The sequence below is a fragment of the Neoarius graeffei genome, chromosome 19 (assembly GCF_027579695.1).
Source record: "Neoarius graeffei isolate fNeoGra1 chromosome 19, fNeoGra1.pri, whole genome shotgun sequence".
NCBI lineage: Eukaryota > Metazoa > Chordata > Actinopteri > Siluriformes > Ariidae > Neoarius > Neoarius graeffei.
In genome coordinates, this window is record NC_083587.1 from 9,886,533 (window position 1) to 9,911,814 (window position 25,282).

The 25,282-nt window shown below is 40.5% G+C and overlaps 1 protein-coding gene across 1 annotated transcript in view; it reads right to left on the reverse strand.

Annotated features, from left to right (window-relative positions):
* Positions 1-25,282, reverse strand: part of LOC132867693 (zinc finger protein 345-like) — a 94,909-nt gene that overhangs the window by 29,440 nt on the left and 40,187 nt on the right. The window contains exons 2-3 of the mRNA XM_060900704.1: positions 18,194-18,365; positions 12,687-12,958 (exon numbers count right to left, since the gene is read on the reverse strand). Coding sequence (XP_060756687.1) covers positions 12,687-12,958; positions 18,194-18,353 — 432 coding nt within the window. The 5' untranslated portion in view covers positions 18,354-18,365. The remainder of the gene's footprint in view (positions 1-12,686; positions 12,959-18,193; positions 18,366-25,282) is intronic.

The following is a 25,282-nucleotide window of genomic DNA, read 5'->3' on the forward strand; positions in this document are numbered from 1 at the left end:
CCCCTGCCACAGGTTCCTGGCGTCTCTGCTGTCATTGAAATGGTCAGCAATGTGCCTGGAATACTGTCTCTTGGCCACCCTGATGCCTCGTGACAGATTGGCCCTAGCTGTCCTCAGGCCCACCTTGTCCCCAGCTCTGAAGGCAGCGTTCCGAGCCCACAGGAGCCTATAGACTTCCCCTGTCAGCCATGGCCTATAGACTTCCCCTGTCAGCCATGGCTTCTGATTGGCCCGAATGGAGACGGTTCTGGTGACCGTAATGTCGTCCATGCACTCTCATGTAGGCAGTGACGGTCTCCGTGTATTCCTGGAGATCCGTGGTGGTGTTGTAGGTGGCCGCCTGTCTGAACATGCTCCAGTCAGTGGTGGAAAAACAGTCCTGGAGTGCCTCTGAGGACTCCTCTGGCCACACACGTGCCTGTTTTTTTAGCTGATTTGGTGACTTTAACCAGCGGCCTGTATGCTGGCATTAGCATAACGGTGGAGTGATCTGAGGCCCCAAGGTGGGGGAGGAGTAGGGCTTTGTAGGCGTCTTTATGCATAGTGTAAACATTGTCCAGAGTATTGTTTCCACGTGTAGGAAAGTTGATATGTCCATAGAGTTTTGGAAACACGCTTTTGGGGTTTGCATGGTTGAAATCCCCAGCCAGGATGAGGAAAGCATCTGGGTGGGCTGTCTGCTGCTCACTGATGTGCTGATAGAGTTCACTCAGTGCTTCACTCCTGTTGTTATTGGAGCCGGGAAGGATGTATAATGCTACCAGCAGTATGGCTGTAAATTCCCTCGGCAGATAGAACGGCCGGCACTTAATAATCATAAACTCCACCAGTGGTGAGCAGTGTTTGCAGGACTACAACAGCATCACGGCACCAGGCATCACTGATGTAAACACAGAGTCCTCCACTGCGAGTCTTCCCCCCGACTCATGCTCTGTCTGACCGGTAGCATGTTAGCCGGGCTAGCTGAATGGCACAGTCCGGGACGCTGTCGTTAAGCCATGTTTCTACAAACACAAGGACACAACACTCACTCACAGACTTAAAAGATGAGTGCAGCAGGCGGACATAATCCAGCTTGTTGTCCGGCGAGCGCAAGTTGGCCAGAGTGATGGTAGGGATAGCCGGCTGGTGAGGGTTAGCCGCTAGCCTAGCTCAGACACCTCCGCATTTGCCTCCCTTCTGCTTCCGCATGTTCCGCTTGTGGCGCTTCCACTGCGGGCTGGATGCAGGAGTGGGGGTCGGTGCTTGAGCAGGCCTCCGGAGCAAACCGTAGCCGTGTAGTACTTCCGCGTCTGCTGGATTTATATCCGTGAATAAAGTTCTGCGGATGTCGAGCAGAAACTCACGGGAGTATGTGCGCCTTCAGACTAATGGACGCGACAAAGACGAACAGATGCATGCTGTTTTAAAACACAAAAAACACAAACACCGTTCTGTCAGGACAGAGAGGAGCTGCTGCGTGTGCGCGCCACCATCTTGCAACTAGACTTAATCAAACGCATCCCCCACCCACTTGTGTCCGCGTCTGAGACGTTGAATTTTCACAGAAGGAGGGAAGAAGTTGACTGAGGTAAGACTGTGAGATAAATTAATGAACGAATAAGATAGGAATTTCAACATATAGGGCTTAAGTTTAACGTTAAATAAGCATTGTTTGTACAGTAACGTTAGGTCGTTACAACGCTGACCCACTTTTAACGTGCCGAGTACCGACTGTAGCCAGTAACAAATGCTAATTAGCTTGCTGTCAAAAGTGCAAAGACCTTAAATTGCTCTGTGTAAATTAGAAAATGGCGCAACTTCCTCTGTAGCCGTCAAAGGACAAACACAGACTTGTCTTGAGTTTTGAGCCAATAACAACAGGGCAGCACTGTGGCCTGAGGTAAAACATGATTAAGTTTGTTTAAATTACAAAAATGAGTACACCCAATGACTGCCTCATATACTCTTCATATACTCATACTGTTTAAGTAATGCAATAAACTAATCTTTAAAAGTGGTATTTACTCAAACTGTTTGCATAGAATGAACTTTCGGGTTAACAGTGTAATAGTGTTGCAGTGTTCTGAAATATTAAATTGCAAATTTGCAGATCTTGAGACATGAAAGTGCTATTTTAAAAAATAAAAGGTCAGAAATGTTTTCTTTGTCGTCTATTTAGTTCATTTTATTTCCTCAATAATTTTCCTTGATTGAGAAATCGGTCTGGGCTCTTATGGGTTAATCAGTAGTCTGCATGCTAGTATATGTTCCATTTACAGTCAAACATTTTGGTGTACTCCAGGCTCAATTTTGATTAATCAAAAATCTGCGTAGTAGTACAGTCTGAAGATACTCTTGTACATTCGGTGTCAATTGAACAAAATTTATGGGAGGATATAGGTTTAAGTTTTACAATTTTTGAAGTGAGTGATGGATCGATGAGTTTAGATGTGTTCAATATTTTCTTATCTTCAGACATAGTGTAGATGTTTTTACCTGCTTGATTGTTTCAACTGAGATGCCAATCTTCCTCAGAAGAATCATTAGTCCTTAAATTAAATTCATTATAGACGTGAACTTAAAATCATTGTTTTATTTTATGGCCTTGGTGCCCTGGCTTTTGGCTTTCGTGCCCTCAAAAAATTGACAGCACAAAAGGCCAAGTGGCCTTGCCCCTAAAATGACAAAATTCCAGGCCTGGTAATGACGGAAGCATTTTCAGAACACAAACACCATTTGATTTGAGACTGATAACATTGACTTTACAGTGTCCACTCCAGTCATCCACTAGTCCAAACACAATACTATGGTTATCAATTTAAAACAAACAGATAACATCAATGGAGAAGTTAGCATTGATAATCAGCATTCATCAAACTTGAGCTTAGTTAGAGAACGTTAACATCAGCATGTCCGACTCTCATCTCACTTTAAAAAACAGTGCACGGTTAAATCTGTAGAGTTTTAGCTTATTTGAGTCAGAAAAGCTGCTAACACATCTGGTAGCATGTATTCGTCATTCAAAACACAAGTGCATGCTCTAACCAGAGTTCAAAATAGGTTTATTTTTGGCTAAAATGAAATTATTCTGCATGTTCTCTATACAATATTTCAAATTTAAAAAAAAATAAATAAACCAGTTGAACACGGGTATCTGCTTCATTTCTTTGAGGGCTGAAATGTATGCTCTAGTCATTTTTTTTAACCGTTTATGAACCGTTAAACTCCTTAACCATGCTTTGCGGGTGTGGCATCACCATTCATATTGATACAGTGTGTTTATGCTTAAATTACTAAAGCACAAAATTGTTTTGTGCAAGTACTTCATAGATTAGGGCTGTGCGATGTCCCCTTAATTGGCATCGACGATGTTTACAGTGCAAACATCGTGATGGACGATGATATCGTGGGCAGGGGGGGGAATTTTAATACCACGTTATTAAATATATTATTATTATTAAAAGTATTAGATACTCATCCGAGGCTTTGGCACGTAAAGAAAAAAAAGCGCTAGGTGATGTGGAATATTTGGCCTTGACAACGGATATGTGGTCCAGCTGCAACATGATGCCCTATATGTCAGCTACCGTACATTATGTGGACCGAGAGTGGGCAATGCAGTCCAAATGCCTGCAGACGAGTTTCATGCCAGAGACACATTCAGCGGACAATTTAGAAGACGCATTGCGCGAGACACTTGCCGAATGGAAAATAGAGGAGAAAAAGATCGCCTGCATAACAACGGGGCGATTATTGTCACAGCCATCAGGCAATTGAAATGGCCGTGGTTAAGTTGTTTTGGGCACAATTTGAACCTGGCCATAACCAACTTGCTTGCGCAACAGAGGGCCAGTACAGACCGAGCGTTTGGAGTTTGCCGAGCAGTCAACACTGCGTTTGCGCACAGCTGGCTTCGGAGAAATGAGCTGCGCAAAGCGCAGGTGGAAATGAACCTCCCCGAGCACGGCAAGATATTAATCTGCTCTAACAATGAAAGACTAGTATTCAAACTATGAGAAGAAACTACACTTAAGCTATTACTCATTGTTTATTTACACCATATCAATTGAAGATGCGTTTCGGCCTTTAGTGCGCACTTGAACGCGCTAATTTTTCCAATTTATTAGTGTTTGAATTACTGCAGCCGCTTTTAAAATCATGATTTAATATTTTTTTTTTTACTGTCTTTACATTTATCAGAATCACCTTCATTCTTCCATTTGGTTTGACATTATGGCTTAGAGTGGACCATTTTGTGTCTGAAAGTAGGCCTATTTACCAGATTAAAGTTATTTGACTTCTGCCGAAGTCTGCGCTTCACTGCCGTTTGATAAGGTGCAGTATTTCCCGACTGAAGTCGTTAATAGTGGCTATTTGTTTGAACAACATGACAAATTTTACATTAAAAGTATAGTGTAGGCTAAAAAATGAAGTCGAAATGTATTATTAGTAGCATACTGTATTTGTGTAACCACGTTATGTTCACTAGCACGTCCCTGCACCATAGCCTACGTGAACAAGCGGTAATAGGATATTACTTTATAATGATTTATATAATTATGTATTTATATATAATTATGTTATATAATATATTTATATATTAAACAAAACTAACAAAAAACTAACTTTTTAGGTTAAATAGGCCCAGATGATACCGTATATGCATGTTTATGACAGGAGGGGGCGTGGTATCACGATGGTGGCTCTCCATCGCGATGGATGACCACCATCGTCGATGGACGATGGCATCGTCTATCGGCACAGCCCTATCATAGATCTAAAACTCTTAATTTTGCTCTCAAAGTGCACCAGTTTGATACATTTAACTTTAAAATAAACAATTATCTCACAGGGGAGCATGCCCCCAGAGCGAGGTCCACTGACCCTAGTTTCACAAAATCCTGAGGGAAACACTATTATTCTCTCTTTTTTTTTTTTAATAACCACTGCCAGTGGAAAAGCTACCTGTTCTTTTGCAAGTTAGGGTAGCTGTGAAAGAAATCTCTCAACTCAAACGTAGAAGTAGGTGACTGTGATTATGCAACATATCCTAGAAGCATGTTGATGTTCAAAAATAAACTTGACGGGTAGTGAACTAATGTGGCAAGTGTGTGTGGAAGAAGAAATCATGAGACAGAGAGCTCCGCTTTTGAATATAAAAAAAAGTGTGTCATTGCATATCGTACAACGAAATTGGACACCATCCTACCAGTGCAACATCTGCTTATTTTAGATTTAATTATTTATTTCGGTCATTTCAACAACATACACACTGATTACATACAGTGGGGCAAAAAAGTATTTAGTCAGTCACCAATTGTGCAAGTTCTCCCACTTAAAAAGATGAGAGAGGCCTGTAATTTTCATCATAGATATACCTCAACTACGAGAGACAAAATGAGAAAAAAAAATCCAGAAAATCACATTGTCTGATTTTTAAATAATTTTTTTGCAAATTATGGTGGAAAATAAGTATTTGGTCAATAACAAAAGTTCATCTCAATACTTTGTTATATACCCTTTGTTGGCAATGACAGAGGTCAAACGTTTTCTGTAAGTCTTCACAAGGTTTTCACACACTGTTGCTGGTATTTTGGCCCATTCCTCCATGCAGATCTCCTCTAGAGCAGTGATGTTTTGGGGCTGTTGCTGGGCAACACGGACTTTCAACTCCCTCCAAAGATTTTCTATGGGGTTGAGATCTGGAGACTGGCTAGGCCACTCCAGGACCTTGAAATGCTTCTTACGAAGCCACTCCTTTGTTGCCCGGGCGGTGTGTTTGGGATCATTGTCATGCTGAAAGACCCAGCCACGTTTCATCTTCAATGCCCTTGCTGATGGAAGGAGGTTTTCACTCAAAATCTCACGATACATGGCCCCATTCATTTTTTCCTTTACACGGATCAGTCGTCCTGGTCCCTTTGCAGAAAAACAGCCCCAAAGCATGATGTTTCCACCCCCATGCTTCACAGTAGGTATGATGTTCTTTGGATGCAACTCAGCATTCTCTCTCCTCCAAACACAAAAAGTTGAGTTTTTACCAAAAAGTTCTATTTTGGTTTCATCTGATCATATGACATTCTCCCAATCCTCTTCTGGATCATCCAAATGCTCTCTAGCAAACTTCAGATGGGCCTGGGCATGTACTGGCTTAAGCAGGGGGACACGTCTGGCACTGCAGGATTTGAGTCCCTGGAGGCGTAGTGTGTTACTGATGGTAGCCTTTGTTACTTTGGTCCCAGCTCTCTGCAGGTCATTCACTAGGTCCCCCCGTGTGGTTCTGGGATTTTTGCTCACCGTTCTTGTGATCATTTTGACCCCACGGGGTGAGATCTTGCGTGGAGCCCCAGATCGAGGGAGATTATCAGTGGTCTTGTATGTCTTCCATTTTCTAATAATTGCTCCCACAGTTGATTTCTTCACACCAAGCTGCTTACCTATTGCAGATTCAGTCTTCCCAGCCTGATGCAGGTCTACAATTTTGTTTCTGGTGTCCTTTGACAGCTCTTTGGTCTTGGCCATAGTGGAGTTTGGAGTGTGACTGTTTGAGGTTGTGGACAGGTGTCTTTTATACTGATAACGAGTTCAAACAGGTACCATTAATACAGGTAACAAGTGGAGGACAAAGGAGCCTCTTAAAGAAGTTGTTACAGGTCTGTGAGAGCCAGAAATCTTGCTTGTTTGTAGGTGACCAAATACTTATTTTACCGAGGAATTTACCAGTTAATTCATTAAAAATCCTACAATGTGATTTCCTGGATTCTTTCCCCCCATTCTGTCTCTCATAGTTGAAGTGTACCTATGATGAAAATTACAGGCCTCTCTCATCTTTTTAAGTGCGAGAACTTGCACAATTGGTGGCTGACTAAATACTTTTTTGCCCCACTGTACATGTCAGCAAGAAAGACTGAAAAGGATTCGACTGAAGCAAAAGCTTATTACGTCTACCTTTATTACATTTCATAAATACATTTTTTTATGACAAAGGAATTAAGGAAAGAAACAAAAAGGGAAAAAAATAAAAAATAAATAGTAACAATAGTATCTGTTATAGTAATAGTTATGGCTCTTGGGTAGAAGCTCTTTTTCGGTCTATTGAGGTATTTCACCCACGTGACCAAGTCATGTGATGCTGCCATTTTGGACGGCACGGCTCGAATCAGTTTGAATGCGAGGAAGGCGACAAACAAAAAACATAAAAGAAAAAGGAGCGAGATGCAGAAAACACCTTCACTATCCAGCGACGTAGGGCATTTACAGGGTGAGCAGAGGGAGAGGTATTTGCAAAAATTGGTTAGCAGGCTTAGAGAACGACGTTTACCCGCTTCCACCAGGATTGTTCACTGACGTACGGAAGTACACAAAGCCCTCGTCTTTACCTGACTTCGGCCCACATGATCTGTATACCTAGGTCGTTAAAAACCCATCGCCATACACAGGTATTGATCTGAAAGCGTACGAGTTTGGATACCTACAAATATTTTGTGTCAGGCTGGGTAACATGCCTACATCAGCGGGTCGTCCCTCGAGCCGGTGGTCGCCATCTTATTACAGCTAAGGTTTGTTCACATTTTCATTTACTTTCGGTCCTCAGGATAAACAAAATGTTATTAAATGTCATTGAAATAACTTCTTAGTCTGTTGAGACATGGCCCGTTATAAATTTGCTGTTACCAGGCAGTGACCAAGAACTGTATTATTAGGGTCGGTGTCTGTATTGTAGCAGTGTACTAGCAACTAGCTGTTAGCACTAGCTAATGTCAACATCATCATAGCTGGTATGTTACTGTAGCAATGTTTACGTTCAGTCATTTGGATGACTTAAAACCTTTCAGTCTCAAGTTTTTCCTTTATTGGATTTACTAGTTTACTGAGCTAGCCTGCCGGCGGCCGGCGCGCTAGCCTGCCGGCGGCCGGCACGCTAGCTCAGTAAACTAGTAAATACAGCAAAGGAAAAACTTGAGACTGAAAGGTTTTAACAGTCATCCAAATGACTGAACGTAAACATTGCTACAGTACTGTTGTTGACATTAGCTAGCTTGACGTTCAAAATGGCGGACACCGGGCCATCACGTGACCCTGTGACGTCAGGTGAAATACCTCAATAGACCCCTTACACTGACATCACATTTACGTTAGCAACGGTCACTACCCTACCCTATACCTGGGGGACAAGCAAACTTTGTTTACATACTGTTCACATACTGAAGCCAAGCAAAAATGTCAGACGTCTGTTGCTGTTGTCTGAAGAAAACTACAGCTTAAAAAGCTCTACTAATGGATTACTTAGATAATCTTAGTTATAAAGAAGTGAAGGAGAAATGGAAATTAGAGTTTATTAGTGGCTATGATCTGTACAAAATTCCTCAAAACCAATGGAGTGATGGTGCAGATTTGTGGCCAAGTGTTAGCTACATGTTGGAATGTACTTTCCTTTTCCTGAAGAATCCGGACATGGAAGAACAGTTTAAAAAAAAAAAAAGTTTTATCCAAAATAGTTTTTCCTGCCTTAGTCAATTTATTTCCATTTCACATGCCTGCAGCTGTTGTAAAGTTCAGTGCATTTGTGTAGAACTCTCTCAAACTGTAGGTTCATAACTACACTCTGGCTCCAGGTTGACATTTTGCACAGGACTGAGTTCCTCTGATAACAGAAGCAAAGCTTCAGTGCTTTTTGCTCTTAATCTTTTCTGTTCTTTCAGGATGCATCAGGAGCATGTCGCTCCTTGTTGGGATTTTTAACAAATTATGTCAGCGTTGTTTGTTTGGTGCCCAATCTGGGTTTTCCATGTCGAATAAGGAAGTTGGTTCATCTGGAAGAAAATAATTTGATTTTGTCTGAACACTTTCATGAAGAAGCTAATTCAAATGTGAGCAGAAATAAAAGGAGATTCTTAAACTCTTCCATACTCTGTTGCGTCTGTCTATTTTTAAAAAAATACATTTTAAATAGTCGCAACACTCCAGAGAAATTTCAGGGTTAGCTCCTCTCGCTGTATTCTCTTTAACCACTCATTTCTTCATTGTTCTTGAAGCATTTGCTTCTCTTTGTTAAAATTTTTCTTCATAGCAGGGAAATGGTAATATCTTATCTATTCCTCGATTTAAATGATTGGAACAAACAAAAACTGCACAAAAATGAACCATATTTAAGACTGGTTAAGCCTTGCTCACACGAAAACTGGTGCCTTTTCACCTGGGGGTCAATTATCACATGATGTGCAACGTCATGTGCAAGGGGTCCATTTGTCCATTTCTTAAAGGAACAGTCCACCGTACTTCCATAATGAAATATGCTCTTATCTGAATTGAGACGAGCTGCTCCGTACCTATCCGAGCTTTGCGCGACCTCCCAGTCAGTCAGACGCAGTCAGACGCGCTGTCACTCCGAAGCGCGCAGAAGGTGTTAGTACGCCTGTCATTATAGTGCGGACTTTCCATAGCATAGAAAATCGCTACGTTTCAATTTGTGTAACTGAACTTGTTTCATATCACTGGTCATATAAACCTATGTAAACAGGAAAAACGTGGAAGAGTTTCGTTGCATCTAACTACAGCCCCAAAAAATACCATTGGCCATGCTGAGCCTAGCTACATTGCTAACAGGAGTAACAGCGCGTCTGACTGACTGGGAGGTCGCACAAAGCTCGGAGAGGTACGGATCAGCTCGTCTCAATTCAGAGAACAACATATTTCATTATGGAAGTACGGTGGACTGTTCCTTTAAAAATCAGTTCCGTCTCTAAATGGGTTTTATATAAAATATTTTTTTATCTGTACAAGTAATATTTATTTGGGCACCAATGTTGTTTTAGTTCAGTGTAGCAGTGTTCATCTTTAATTTAAATGATTTTAAGTTTATTTTTAGTTTTGTGTCCTGAAAATAGTAGTTACATTTTAGTCTTTTTTTTTTTGGTCATATAAACCTATGTAAACAGGAAAAACGCGGAAGAGTTTGGTCGCATCTAACTACAGCCCCAAAAAATACCATTGGCCATACTGAGCCTAGCTACATTGCTAACAGGAGTGACAGCGCGTCTGACTGCGTCTGACTGACTGGGAGGTCGCGCAAAGCTCGGATAGGTACGGAGCAGCTCGTCTCAATTCAGATAAGAGCATATTTCATTATGGAAGTACGGTGGACTGTTCCTTTAATTGACGTGAACTGCCTGCCCAAGGGCAGCAGTTCAAAGAGAGAACTTCTGGGGTGGGACGGATCTTTTAATATACTGAGGGTTCTTTTGAGGCAGCAGGAACTGTAAAGCTCTTCCAGGCAGGGAAGAGGGCATCCGATGATGATCTGGGTGGTGGTGACAACCCACTGGAGCACTTTTCTCTCTGCTCCTGTGCAGCTGACAAACCACACACTGATGCAGTATGTAAGTATGTTCTCTATGGAGCAACAATAGAAGGACAAGCAGTTTTTGAGGGAGGTCGTTCATCCTGAGGATCATCAGGAAGTAAAGTCTCTGCTGTGCGTTCTTTATCACTTGTGTGGCATTAGAGCTCCAGGTCAGCTCCTCCTCTATGTGCACCCCAAGGAATCAGAAGTCCAGGATCCACTCCACACATTGCGCACTGATGAGAATAGGCTGAAAGTCCGTTTTCTTTTTCTTGAAGTCTATGATCAGCTCCTTGGTTTTGGTGGTTGAGGACCAGGTTTGTTGTCTCAGCACCACCCCCACAGCTGCTCCACCTTGCGCTGATAAGCAGACTCCTTCCCCCCAGAGATGAGCCCCACTATGGTAGTATCATCAGCAAATATGATGCCATTATGGGAGTGAGCAGGGTGCAGTAGTAAGTGTAGAAGAACTACCTTTTTAATCCTAGAAAAAGCCATGACACAGCAGTTATGCTCATATTTACATAGGAATAACATCCATGAAATGTACCAGTCAGGATTTAGACCTCATCATAGCAAAGAGACAGCTCTGGTTAAAGGAGTAAACGACCTACTGTTGGCGCCTGATCAGGGCTGTCTCTTGCTGCTTGTGTTGCTTGACCTTAGTTCAGCATTTGATACCATTGATCATTCCATTTCTTCTGGATAGACTAGAAAATGTTGTGGGAGTTAAGGGAATGGCCCTCTCCTGGCTCAGCTCTTATTTAACTGATCACGATCAGTATGTTGATGTAAAAGGTGATTTTTCTAGACATACTGAGGTAAAAAGTTTGGTGTTCCACAAGGTTCTGTCTTGGGTCCACTGCATTTTTCTTCATCTTTTTTATTTATATATATATATATATATATATATATATATATATATATATATATATATATATATATATATATATATATAGCTAGCTCAAAGCGCTTCATGATGACGGGAGTAAGTGCCACTGGTCAGTGGTCATTCAGGCTGCGAATGGTCTTTTTTTTGGCAATGGAAGATGGTAGAGGACTTCAGGCAAGGTGGGATGGTGGACTGGAATAGGGACTGATTGACTTATGTGACATCCTATGCTCTGTACATAACATGGTTCTAGATGTTTTATTTTACTACAAAGATACATGCCTATCAGAAATACTGGACAGAGGTGGTCAATTACTGCAGGAGTCTTGGTCAAGGTGGCTCACTGCTATTTAGCCCCTAATGTTCTCCAAGCTTAAACATTAACAGCCCCTTGAGCCTTTGCACTCTGGCATGGTTCCGTGGAACTGGCAACAACTAAAGCGACTGCCTTTTCTGGTCACTACAATAATAATCCTCCTCCCTGGACCCAAATTTATTTTCAAAATGGGATTAAAGGCCATTTAGATTAAAAAAAAAAAGTGACTACCTACAAACATTTTTAATGAAAAAGTACAGTCGTTGTATTTTAAAAATTATTATTACACGAGCCTGCATAAAAATGCATGGGGTTGCTCAAAATTCCACAGCACACTTCGCTTTGCCTCACAGCACACCAGGTATATACTGTACATATTTAAATCAACCCTCACTGAACCGATGTTCAAATTATATTTTGTCTGCATTTGTGAATTCACGGAAATGAAACAACGTCACACCAACTGCTGACCCCAGCAACAAACCAACTCGCATAGGTGGCAAATTTTGTGGCATCGAAAACCATTGGCACGGTGTGGTAACAAGTTTTATATTAACTTTAGCATTAATTATAGTTAACAGTATCTGTTCAAATCCTGTAGTGTCATGCTTCTCTGTTTATCCTCGACATTTAGAAAAGAAACAAACTAAGTGTAAATGAATACGTTTCTTGTTTTTGGGTGTGGGTGTGTTTGTGAGAGAGAGAGAAGCTACCATGTTGTGCATGCAGCACAGTCAAGGAAAACTTGGTACAGTTTTTCTCAACTGCACTTGGGAAAACAGACTATAACAATGTTGATGACAACTAATAATTTGTGTAATACAGGAAGCTGACCATGTTTAGGAGTCGTTATGGGAGGACCCATGTTGGGGACTACCTGGGTTTGTGATTTTATGGGACTTTCATGAATAATTATACAATAAAGAAATATTTGCTTGAGCACTGAGGTGTTACTAGTATTAACAGGCAAGTTCCACCACACTAGCTAAAAGAACCGATGTCGGACCGCATTGTACTCAAACTTGCGATTTACACCACTACTCCACATATCGGCGAGAAGAAATTGATATTAATTGGAGCTACCTTCATCTAGTGATCATATTTTGTTACATAAAAATATACAATCTTTATAATAAAATTTATGACAAACTCACAACCAAGGAGTCTCCACTGTTCTTGGCTTCCTCTCGGTTCACCAGCTCTCCCTGGCAGGGGCCGAAGTGCGCACCTACTGGAACAGTCTCCCCCTTATTAAATACTCCCAGGCCTGCATCAGGAATACTGGACTTCTGGATTTCTAGCCCAGGAGGAAGTGTTTGTCTGGCTCGGTCAGGGACTCCCATGGGAACAGGAGTATCAGGGATGAAGAGAGGTGGTCCATGAACCTCGCATTTGTTAAGGAAGAAGGATTTGCAAACTTCACAGTCTAGGAGTAGAGAAAACACAACAGGAAGAAATGTGGCCCAAGTGTGTGTGCAATCTGTGTGTCTATCCAAGACCACTTACGGTACATTAGTACTGTATAAAGATTATCCTAAGAAAGCTTGCCAGTAAGGTTCACTGAGCATCTGGTTGAGACTAGAGGTGTCCATCAGGACTGGGATCAAACAGGACACAAGGTACCAGTATTGGCAAAAAAATATGGAAACACCTACCAAAATGACAAAACAACAATTTGACCTTTTGTTCTCAAGTTCTCTTAATAAACTAAACATTTACATCATAAACAAATGTTACAAATAACCAGAGTAAATCATTCTAAAATATCAATATTTGGTATGGAACCCCTCGACACTGAAGTGCACTGACACGATCAGACATGCTATCAAAGTTTATGAATAAAATCAAGTGGAATTGATCTCCATATATCTTGCAACACTTCCCAGAGCTGTGGCAGGTTTGAAGGAGCCCTTTTCACCTTCTCTTGCGCCATGTAATTCCAGACTTGCTCAATTATATTCATGTCAGGACTTTGGGCTGGCCAATCAAGAATTGTCAAGCTGCCATCTTGTTCTTTGTTTTGTAAATACTGTTTAACCATCCTGGCTGTGTATTTTGGGTCATTATCTTGCTGGAAGATAAACTTGTTGCCAATGAGAGCTCTTCCAGAAGGCACAGCATGATGGATAAGGATTTGTCTGTACTTGTCAGCAGTGAGGGTCCCATCTATTTTGTAGAGATGACTAGCTCCACTGTAGGTGATGGCTCCCCATACTTGCAGGATCCCTCCGCCATGTTTTACTGTGGGAGAAATACAGTTTGCCTTGCATCTTTCTCCCTTTCTGCATCTGACTTACTGTTGCATAGCGTTGCCAAATAATTCAAATTTCTTCTCATCTGAGAACATGACCCTTTTCCACTGCTCAGAAGTCCAACTCCTGTGAATTTTTGCCCAGTTAAGTCTCTTCTGCTTATTTCCACCTGTCAACAAAAGTTTTGCGCACTGACACATGACCTTTGAGGCCTTCTGCTGAGAGCGTCTTCCTAACCAGGTGTGGAGAGACATCCTTGCCTGTAGCATCTTGGAGGTCCTGTGCCAGTTCCTTGCTGGATTTCTTCCTCTCTCGTAGGGATGTAGTCTTGAGGTACTGGACATCAGCTTTAGTCAACTTTTTCTTCCTTCCTCTGCCTGAAATGTTCTTGAAGTTCCCAGTCTTCTGGTGATGCATGAGGCATTTCCAGACAGCACTGTGGGTCACATGCAGTTTCTTTGCTATGGCTCATTATGAATGGCCCTCCTCCCGCAAAACTTTCATCCTAATACGCTGCTCTTCTGTAGTTTCTCTCTCTGATGCCATTTCTGCCTGTTGTCTGGCTGTAGTCAGAGGATAAATACTTTTTCTAATGAATTATTTGTAGAGACCACATGATTTAGTTAATGGTTTTCACCTGTGGAATAATTAGCATATCAGGGTAGGATTGCCCAACAAGGAGTGATTAAGGTTGGTTTTGGGGCTAAACTAAACAAAGAGATACTATTTCCAATATTTATGATGTTTATCACACAACGATGGCCAAAACTGCTAGTGTTTTCTGGTTAAAGTATAAAATTGTGGTTAAAAGAGGTCTCTGTATTTTCACAATGTATTTCAGTTGCCTTCAGTGCAGATTCTGTTGTCATTTGCACGGATTAAGTATGCAAAATCGATCTTTTCCTAGGCATTTCCATATTTTGTGCCAGTACTGGATACGAGTATGAGGTTTTTTTTAACTTCTTTGTGGGAGTAAACAAAATGGTCAGATACGAAGCTTGCAGGGCAAAATAAAACGAATGTTCATTAACATGACTGTGGCACTGCATGATGTATTTACAGTATTCTCTTAGGACTTGCCTGGTCAGGGTTATTTTAAATTCAGTTACTTGTTTGCTTATCTTCTGGGGAACAGAATTTCCCAAATTTGTTATGAAAATCACATGCAGGTACAAACAAAATTAACTATCCACACACCAAGTAAGAAAGTAAGTAAATAAATAAAAATAGTCCAATGCACATCTCTATTTGAGCTTGCTGACAATTATGGCATTTCTAAATCTAGACATTTCCCCCCCCAATGCCATACATATAGGATTCATATTTAATTAAAAAAAAAAAAAAAAAAAAAAAAAAAACACAAACTCCCCCCACACCCCAAATGGCAATTTAAGCATAACCAATTTGCTGAAGAAGAAACCAGTGGACCCAGAGGAAACCTACACTGACAGGGGGAGAACTTGCAAAACTTCACACAGACAGCAAACCGAGCTTAGAATCGAATCCAGGACCCTGGAGCTGCACCACGGTGATGCCCCGAAATCCGTATATTTGGACTCCTGTCTCTCACACCCACTGTCTCTTATTGAACATCCCATTCCAGGGGCATACTCTCTGTCCCCCATTAAATCACAGCTGGTTGAGATCTTCTGCAAGCTTATGCATGTGGGGAACAGAGCACATAGCACTGCCCTCCAGGTGTGTTTTGCTATCATATGACACAGTATAGCGAACCCCAGCCAGACAATGATGAAGCTTACTGATGTTTCAAGAAGCATTTATTATGTTCAGCCGTCATCCTTAATTTAAACACAAATATACTTCCTTTCCTTCACAACCTTTCTTCACAAACACCGCAAGAGCTGCAGATGGATAAATAAAATAAAGTTAGCTCTTACAAGCATAAACATTTCCATAATGCCAGTTAACCACACGTGGACATTTATCAAGTATTCACTAGGGATGTCCCGATCAGGTTTTTTTGGCCTCCGATCCGATACCGATCATTTGATTTTGAGTATCTGCCGATACCGAGTCCCGATCCGATACTTCTTATAATCCATAAAAAATAAAGACGAGGAAAGAAACGGATCCAGAATGTTCCTCATTTTTTATTTAACACCTTATTTTAACATCCAACAACTCTGTTAGCAAACAGAGCACTTACGTGAGGCAGTTTGAACAATAAATAACACATTTAAAAAAAATAACCTTAAAATACCTGGCAGGAATGTATACAAATAAAAAAAATAAAGTGCCACAGTGCCGGTAATTTGCTTTTAAGAATGCATCTCACAGTGGTGTACAGTAATTTCAATTAAGGAAATGAACGTTTTTCTTGATGAAAACAAGCATTTCTACCCTTTCAGGTTTGAGCCCGTTTCTTTTGTCATCCAATGAAAAAAAAATGATCTCATGCTTTGCTTTCCGCTTCGAACTGCTTCCGTGTTCAACTTTGCCGGCAACAGGCAGCCAATAACCAATAGCGTCTCCGCTACAAAGTGATGTCATGCCGCACGCGTTGATGTTGCTGTGTTGAGACAAGAGGTCTGGTCTCACTCTGTGCCAACACATAGTTATTGATGTGTTAAAAATGAGAATATATTATATAGATATATATCCGATCCCTGATCGGGAGGCAATGCCCGATTCCGATCGAGTCTGAAACCATGTGATCGGGCCCGATTTCCGATCACGTGATCGGATCGGAACATCCCTAGTATTCACTCACATATAAATCGGTCAAAGCACATGAAAAGCTAGAAAACCAGCATTAACATGACATTACAGCTTATCCATGTAGCACCCTTTCGCATAAGCTAACCTTAGCATGGCTAATACAACAACGATATACGTAAACGCCCTTTCAGCAGTTAATTAGGATAACACGTCACAGCAAACAGTTATAAAACAAGTTGAAACACACAATACCTTTTTCCCCATTTCCAGCTAGGCGCTTAATTATCCATAATGAAACTTTACATTGCAATGCAACGTCTTCAAAACACCTTTTCCTTCCGTCCACTCTTCAATTAGCTGCCGTTCATGTGTGAACGCCTATGGGCAAGTTGCTGACTCTCAGATGAGAGTACGCCAGAAGGGCTTCAAAATAAAAAGACCCGAAAACGTAAAAGGCACTAACAAAAATAAAACTTACAGGAAGTAGTTAACTTGCTTATATACACCGTCAATAAGAGTCATTTACACACAGCATGAGCTTCAGTTGAAAAAGAGGAGTTTGATGGCTTTAACATGTCTTGGAGGAAGTACATGTTAGCCTTCACTCACATGGTTAGAGAGACCTGGCTAGTGGGTGGATACTAGCAGGTGACCACACTGGACAAAAAAAAACAGGTGGAAGAAAGGGGGGGGGGGGAATACTATAATCTAACGTGATGAAGACATTAGGACACATTTATTTAACATTTATGGAAGGAGACCCAGGTATCAGCCAGTAAGTTTCCCAAGATGGAAGTGTCTTCAGGACAGAGGACTTTGTGCTTTCTGGTTTCTCAGTCACACGACATCCCACTTTTTTTTTTTTTGTCTCAGAATAAAACACAGGAGTGGCTGGAGAGAATGACAGACTTTATGCCACATTAAATGTAAACAGAAACAAATTAAACATTCATTTAATGTGTCATTCATTAATAAATTCAAAATTGCAATAGCAAGCAAATCACTATGGTTTGAGGGGAATCATACACTTTGGGCCATGCTGTTATATGAAAATAAAACCACGTGGCATAGATTTTTGCACACACCCATCGTGTGATATTCCATACTTTTTTTTCTTCATGTTATCAGTTTATAATGACTAAAGTATTTTAAATAAATAAGGTTTCTCTTACTCCTCGCTACCATGTTACACGCTCCATAAACAAAGTTCATACTTTAATCAATAAAAAAAATCTAAATTTCAATGTCACAATTTGTTGATTAAAATAAGGAGAGACTGAGGCTACATCCCAAATGTACTGTATTGCACTTTTAGTGCACCAGATAGTGTGCAGGGTAGAATAAACAGTGAGTGTTAAGCTGGGCATACACTGTGCGATTTTTGGCCCAATTTTGACACGATTTTCACTCGTGCGACTATTTTGGAGATCGGGCCGAGTTTTGGCTCAATCATGCGTCTCGGATCGTGTAGTATACATGGGGTAACGACAAGCAATTAACACCTCACAACCTCCTCCCGATCGATCGGATGAAAATCAAACCTGTTTGAAATCCTGAGCATTGCATCTGAGCATCAGATCGTATAGGTGTGAGAACAGGAATCATAAGCTGCATGCTGTTTACCCCTGCGATTCACTCAGTGTGAGCAGCAGCTGAATACCGCGACTGAAAAAAAAAAAAATCAGTGTATGCCCAGCTTTACTGAGCACCAGAGTGGCCTAATATCTTACAGAGATGGTCTTTATCGTCAGGATCTTCCACTTTAACAGAGAGACCTTCAGGTGGGTTGTCGAGATCGTCTCCATAGTTGTAGATATTCAGCTCCAGGGTCTCCTCTTTCTTCACACAGGCTTCTGAGGTCTCTCCATCCATGGATGTCTCGGTTTTCATGTCCTCACACAGCTAAAGATCAAACAAATAATCTGTTAGGGCGGGACGGTATCCATCCCACTTGGGAAGGTGCCGCTCTCATTTCTCGCAGCATAGCTCATAGTCTCAGAACAGGCCTAGTTGATCTGTGACAATCCAGAGCCAAGGCCAGGGAGCAGACGGACAGACTAAACTGTCTGTCTGCTACCTGCACAGAGTCATCACACAGGTACCATTACATTGAAGCATGAACTGTTAATGAACTTCTTACTGATCATCAGTTTAATGTACTGTGTTTAAACAGAAACATGGATTAAACCAAATGAGTCTGTAGCATTAAATGAAACTAGTCCTCCTGGTTGCAGTTATATACACCAGCCTCGTCTAACTGGCAGAGGAGGCATCGCGATTCTTTATAATGATTATCTCGGCATGACACAAAAACCTGGACAGTTAGTATGAAGAACTTCAAACGTATTTGTGGAAGTGGGGGTGTGGCTTAGTATCGGTTTTTGAATGTAGGGTGGGGCCAGGGAAGGTGAGTGGCAAAGTCAATGCACCTGTTGTGAGTTAACGTTGTGCGCGTTTGTTGCAGTGACTGGAGAACAGAAAAGGAGGGAGAGCAGAGAGAAGAGATTTCCCCAGACCAAAACACAACTGTGTATGCACGCATGTCTGGGTACCTAAATGGACATTAAAGCTGAAAAACATAAGTGTGTGTGAACGTCATCTCTCGCCTGCCATGCTGTCAGACATAGTTCAGGCTATTTGGAGATAAAACTTGTTGCAAGACGGCACGCAGATTTTATGCACGTCGGATGATTCAGGACAGCGATTCAATTCAATTTTGAGAACTGTAACCCTGATGAACAGTGCCTTTATTTTTAAACTTCAACTCGATCCAGCCAAAGATCAAAAGGTAAGTGTAAATATTTCTTCTATTTCTGATGAGCAGATCGGTTGATAGTGCATGCACAGGAAAAATTTTTCCAGAGTTAACAGACCATGGAAAATTCTTGTGATAAAAATGCTAATCTGGAGTGATCTGAAATATAAATGAGAAACATTTATATATAAAATGTAGGCATTTATGGACTATTATGATTCAAAAATAGTCTCCAATCTATCCAGACGGGTCCTGGCCACATGCCCCAAATATTTTAGCCACGCTGTCCCACACACTAATTTCACACTGATGCAAGAATTCACACTGCATGATTTCTTCTTCTCGTGATGGCACAAAGAAGCATATCATCTTTCTTCAAGAAGACAGACAACCTGCCTAACAAGAATCCTCCAGTTACAGAAACTTCTAGTAGTTCACTATCAACAGATCTCACTTTGGATGATGAATGCGCAGAAATGGAGCTCAACAACCACCACCCTCATCACAACAACGAGGATTCTGTAGAAAAAGATTCCACCCCAAACCAAACTTGGACCCAACAACGGGTTAGTCTAAATCAGGGGTTTTCAAAGTGTGGGAGAGTCAGCCCCCCCCTCGGAGAGCAAATAAACAACAGTGCCCCCCCCCTTACAATTTTTGTTGTTGCTATACTTAATGTTCCATTCGTATTTTTAAAAAAATGGTTGTACACATTTTCTTTTTCACATTTTAAACATCTGTGCTTTTTAAAACATCTTGTTTTACACATTTTAAACATCCCATAGCATCGTTAGCTAGCATCTCTTGGCAGACAACACACTGTGGCAGTGGAGCATCTTCAGATCCAGTCCATGAAAATCCAAACTTTAAATAATCGTGGTCATACTTCCTTCTTTTTCCAGTCCCCCAGGATTCTGCGGGCCTTTTTTGTGATTGTTGTGGGCTAAAATGTCTGATGTTGCGGGGAGTTTTCCAAAAAATTGCGATGAAAGTTGCGGTGTTTTTTAGGTTTTTGTTGCGATTACATTGCAGGAGGAAGTGAAAGTTGCGAGAAATTGTTGCGATTTTCTTTTTGTGATTAAAATTGAGTGACATGTTAAATATTAAGTTATTACTGAAAAACTATTGATTAAAAAAAAAACAAAGAGAAATGGTCCTATAAACAACTTTACCAATATAAAAGATTACCAGGACTACAAAAATGCAGAAAAATAGGCTTTACTTATCCAAATGCACCTGTTGGTTCAAAAGTTAAAGTGCATAGAACCTCACAGCACAACATGAAGTTACCTTAAAATATAATATAAATGCCTCAGCTTTCATGTAAGAAAAAAAACCCTATTAATACTAGTACTGTGTGCAGGCAGTCTCTCCTGAAGACTAAATTAAACAATAATTATAAACTAATAAAATAAATGGCTCAGGCTTCATAGAAGAAAAAAACAGTTTGAACAGAATCTCACAGCATGATGCTGAAGCTGCCTAAACAATGGAAAACAAAATACCATTTTGGCAAAAATGTTGGCATCCATTAACTTCTTGTATTAAGTAAAAAAAAATAAAGTGCACACAGTCCTTCACTGTAAACATAACACACTTTCAGTGTTGCCAGATACTGCTGACGTTTTCCAGTCCAAAATATGTTCAAAACCCGCCAAAATGCACTTGAAATCATCCAATCTGGCAACACGACGCGCATGCTGCTTCTCTTGAACACACGGAAGTAAGGCGGAAGGTAGTTTGTCGACGTCACCTCAAGACGACACCAACGATTGGTCAAATTTGCAGGAAAGTTGCGGTGATTGGATATAATTGCAACACCGCCCTGAATTCGCGGGGATTGGTTGAATTTGCGCTGAAGTTGCAAATCGCAACATCCTGGAGGCTCTGGTTTTTTGCTTGGCCCAGACTTTGTCTCCTCACTCACTGTAGCTTTAGGTACTAAAAACCATAGACAGCTAAAAACTGATCCATTTTGTCTCTCACGGCGCGCCCCACACTTTGAAAAGCCCTGGTCTAAATCATTAGTGGCTTTATTTATTTATTTTAATGTGACCACTAAGTACCTATGTACTGCAAAAATATATACGTTTTTGTGACCTCTATCAGGGTTCTCCACTTTTCAAAAATAAAAGGTGGTGGCAGGGGTTTGGGGGGCAAAGCCCCCCTATGAAGCTGACGGACTTTGGGCTTTTTTGACAGTGAAACTGGCCAATAATGGATAGGAATTGCTAAATCATTGTTAATCATTTTATAAAAAATTAACACACTTTTACTGTACATATCATCTGATGGACAATGGCCAAAGATAGAACTTTTAATACAAGATGTTTTATTGGGTCTGGTTTCCCAAAGTAGCAGCAGAAATTTAACACAAAAATTATAATAAAATAAAAGTTCAAGTAATTATTACAACAAAAAAAATACTTTGTCTACAAAACAGAACACTGTATTGCACTATGTTTGCATCACCTGATTACATGCACATTACATGACTACTACATAACAGACAGCGCCATGACCCAACTAATCCACCTCCCTTCAGAGGGCTAGATATAATGGCCTGTCCCCACCCACTGGAAGATACCAATTACTTTATATTACCAACATCACATCAACCATACATTTACATAATCTCGGGTCTAAGTGCATGCCAATAATCTCTACAATTCATAAACAAAATACCCAGTTACAATAAATGCATTTTTTTTTTTTTTTTTTAACAATACACAATATTAAATGGGGTGAAACCACTACAGTCCATGCGCACCAGCTTGTGCATGCCCAAGACTGGCACTACAAAGCCACCCTGGCCTCCATAGTTTGGGTCCCTTGACTCAGGAACCTGGAAGTCCTGCAGTAAACAAACAGTGAAGCAACAGGGAAATGCAGTTCTCGCCTACACAATCACAGATATGTAAAATAAAAGACCTGAACTTAACTTGTCTGCGCGCGTGCGTGTGCGCCGTTATGATTACTGGAACGGTGTATGGTCAGAAAAGACGCTAGATAAGCATAACCATTGCACAATAACGCTAACATCAATCTGCGTGTGCACTGCAAAGTTATTTAGCTGCTGGCTAGCTGCAGCTTGTAGCTTCCAACGTTACTATGCGTCAGTATGGTGTAATGTGTTGCAGTGTAGTGTAATGCAGGGATAGATCTCAATCTGCAGAGCTGCGTCACAATCTGTATGCAGCCAGCTGACTGCTTTTCTATTGCAATCGCGTAGCCACTTCACGTAGCCCCATAAGCAGCGCTTGAAACTAACGGTGCCCCGACGTCCCGGGGACCATAAAAAGTGTCATCGGGACACAATTATCATATCTGGGACAATCCCGGGACAATGGAAAAAAAAAAATAGATCTAGAAAAAAAGTTCTACATTAATATTATTTACAAAGCCGTAAACCATACGTAGACATTCACCTAATTTGTCAATTTTAAAACATTAACAGCGAAAAATACATTAGTAGCTACATTTTCGATGCACCTGCATCCGTAGGCTACAGAGCAGCGCATTCTGTTCTAGAATCTTCAGCCGGAGTCCGCATTATATGGACTTGGAATGGAATTGCTACCGCACACGCTGCGCCGACTCTTGCCAGAACAAAAATGCTTAAGTGGTTGAAGCGGACCGACTGCGGGGAAGAAACTGAAAGCCCAGACATAACATCTCCGGGACCTTCAGGATCCAAAGCGTCATCGCCTGTCGATGTGGTAAGTTGTGATTATTACGTTATGACTTATGATGCTATGGTTAGGTAGGAACTACTGTGGATAGGGCTGGTCTGCAGGCAACGCTAGCAACTGAATGAACTTAATGAACACTGTTAGACATGTTATAAAATACAACAGGAATGATGTGGATGATATTGATGGAAGATACTGTTCAACAGAATAAGTGAGTTTTCTTGGTGTCTTTCTCGTTCAGAAAGTTTAGTCAGTCAGCAGCACAACTAGGCTAGGACCTGGCACTATGTTGATGTTGCTAACATTTGCACCCACGTTTCGGCAGCGAAAGTTCATAAAAATGGATAACGGTAATGGATAACGGAAAGTTCATAAAAATGGATAACGGTAATGGTGAAAATGATAAGTTGGCCTTCTATATGCCAACAGATATTCAAGGTATAAATAGATGAAATGAACATAAAAGGGGTCTTATTTTCAACTAAAGTGTACTGCAGATGTAGTGAGTTGAAACATTTTCTGAATGAGCTAGTTGGCCCCTTTAAATAAAACGGGTATCTATTCATACAGTGAGATCGCCAAAGTTTAATAAACTGAAAATGCAATAACTAATTTTGAAGTAGATGATGTATAGGACATGTGTCACTTGTGTTTTGTGACTTATTGTAAAAATGATATAAAGGGTTCAAAATCGCATAGTTACAAATATAATAGTAACTTCATATGATAATATTAACCACTGGTTATTTCAGAGAGGAAAAAAAATGGGGACACTATTGCTTCCATTCGGGACAGTACAACACAGAATTCGGGACCACTGGGGGACACAAAGAAAAAAAAAAAGTTAATTTCGAGCCCTGCCCATAAGCATTCATTTAATGGTCTTCTGCATGTTAAATAGTTAAATTATAATCAAGCAAATACTTTACGATTTATTTGGTGCATACTGATGAAGCTTTTTTTTGGCCAAGGGAAGGGTGGCAGGCCAGAATTATAATGTGGCGGTGTGCCACTTTAAAAGCGCCCGTGGAGAACACTGCCTATATTTGTTACGTTATAATCTAGATGAAATAATGGGTTGTGAAAAACACTAATCCTTTGATCAAAAAGGAACTTAACTAAATTTCAAACTAACAATGAGTATTTTGTTTGTGAAAGATGTACTGTGTTGCTTTTGATTAATATTCAAATACAGCAAGATTTTGTCCATGCAGTAGGTACAGGGTTTGACTAAGACGTTCAAATTTTCGAGTCCCTGGACTCCATGGTCTTTCAAAAATGGAGTCCTTTATGATTTTGTAGTGCATTTTCCCAATGGGGACTGCTTTAAGTCCAACCCTGCATTACTAAGAAGTGTTTTATATATGCTTTAATAGAAGAAACCATTGGAAAAGCAAAGTTCTGCCAAGAGACCAAGGCAGACTGATGGAAAGAAAAACTTCAGGTTGTCATTATCAAGCACAAGCCAAATGGCATTATTTAATGAAGGTACTTCATTTAATTAATGTGTGCACCTTGTTTTCAGTATCTTTACATATGAAGTAATCAGCTGTTAAAAAATAAATAAGTGCTGGAACTCAATTTTACTGGTTTTATCAGTATAAAATGTTATTACATGACTAAAGTTGTGTTTTCTTAAATATTTAAAATTTTATAGCACCAAGACTCTTAAGACACATGGTGTCAGAAGCCCACTGTGCGGCCATAGCAGAGAAGCATTACTGAGTCCAACAAGCAGGTGGAGGAGGATCAGAAAGCATCTTACACCACTGCCCTGAAATCTGTATACTGGCTTGCAACAGAGGAGATACCAAATGGGTATTTGAACTGTCAATGATTTTTAATAAACCCTTTTTTCAGGATACCACCTTCATTTTAACCTTTATCTTATTAAGAATGTTCAATACAAACCTGATTAAACAAAATGAAACAATGAATTGTATATATAATGTTTTCTTCAATATAATTATGATCCCTTTTTTAAAATGTTCTTTTGCTCCAGTGTGTCTTTGTTCCTAATTGTCAACCACAATCTGCTTATTAGAAAATGTCAAGCGATTATTTTGCATGTAAATAGAATGACATCTTTATTTCCTTTTTGTTTAAACATAGATGAATACTGGTATTTAATACATTTTGCTATTTAAAGTCAAATTTTATTTATATAGCCCTTTACAATAACCAAAAGGTACCCCAAGTGCTTTACATCAAAGCCATAAAACATAACACTAACACACAAAACAATGTTTTATACAAAAACAATACATTAAAAAAAAAATCCCACACACCGTACATAACAGGTTTTGACTGCAGAAGGTGCTACAGTGCTGCAGGTTATTAAAAGCCTTTCAGAAATGCATGAAATAGAACAG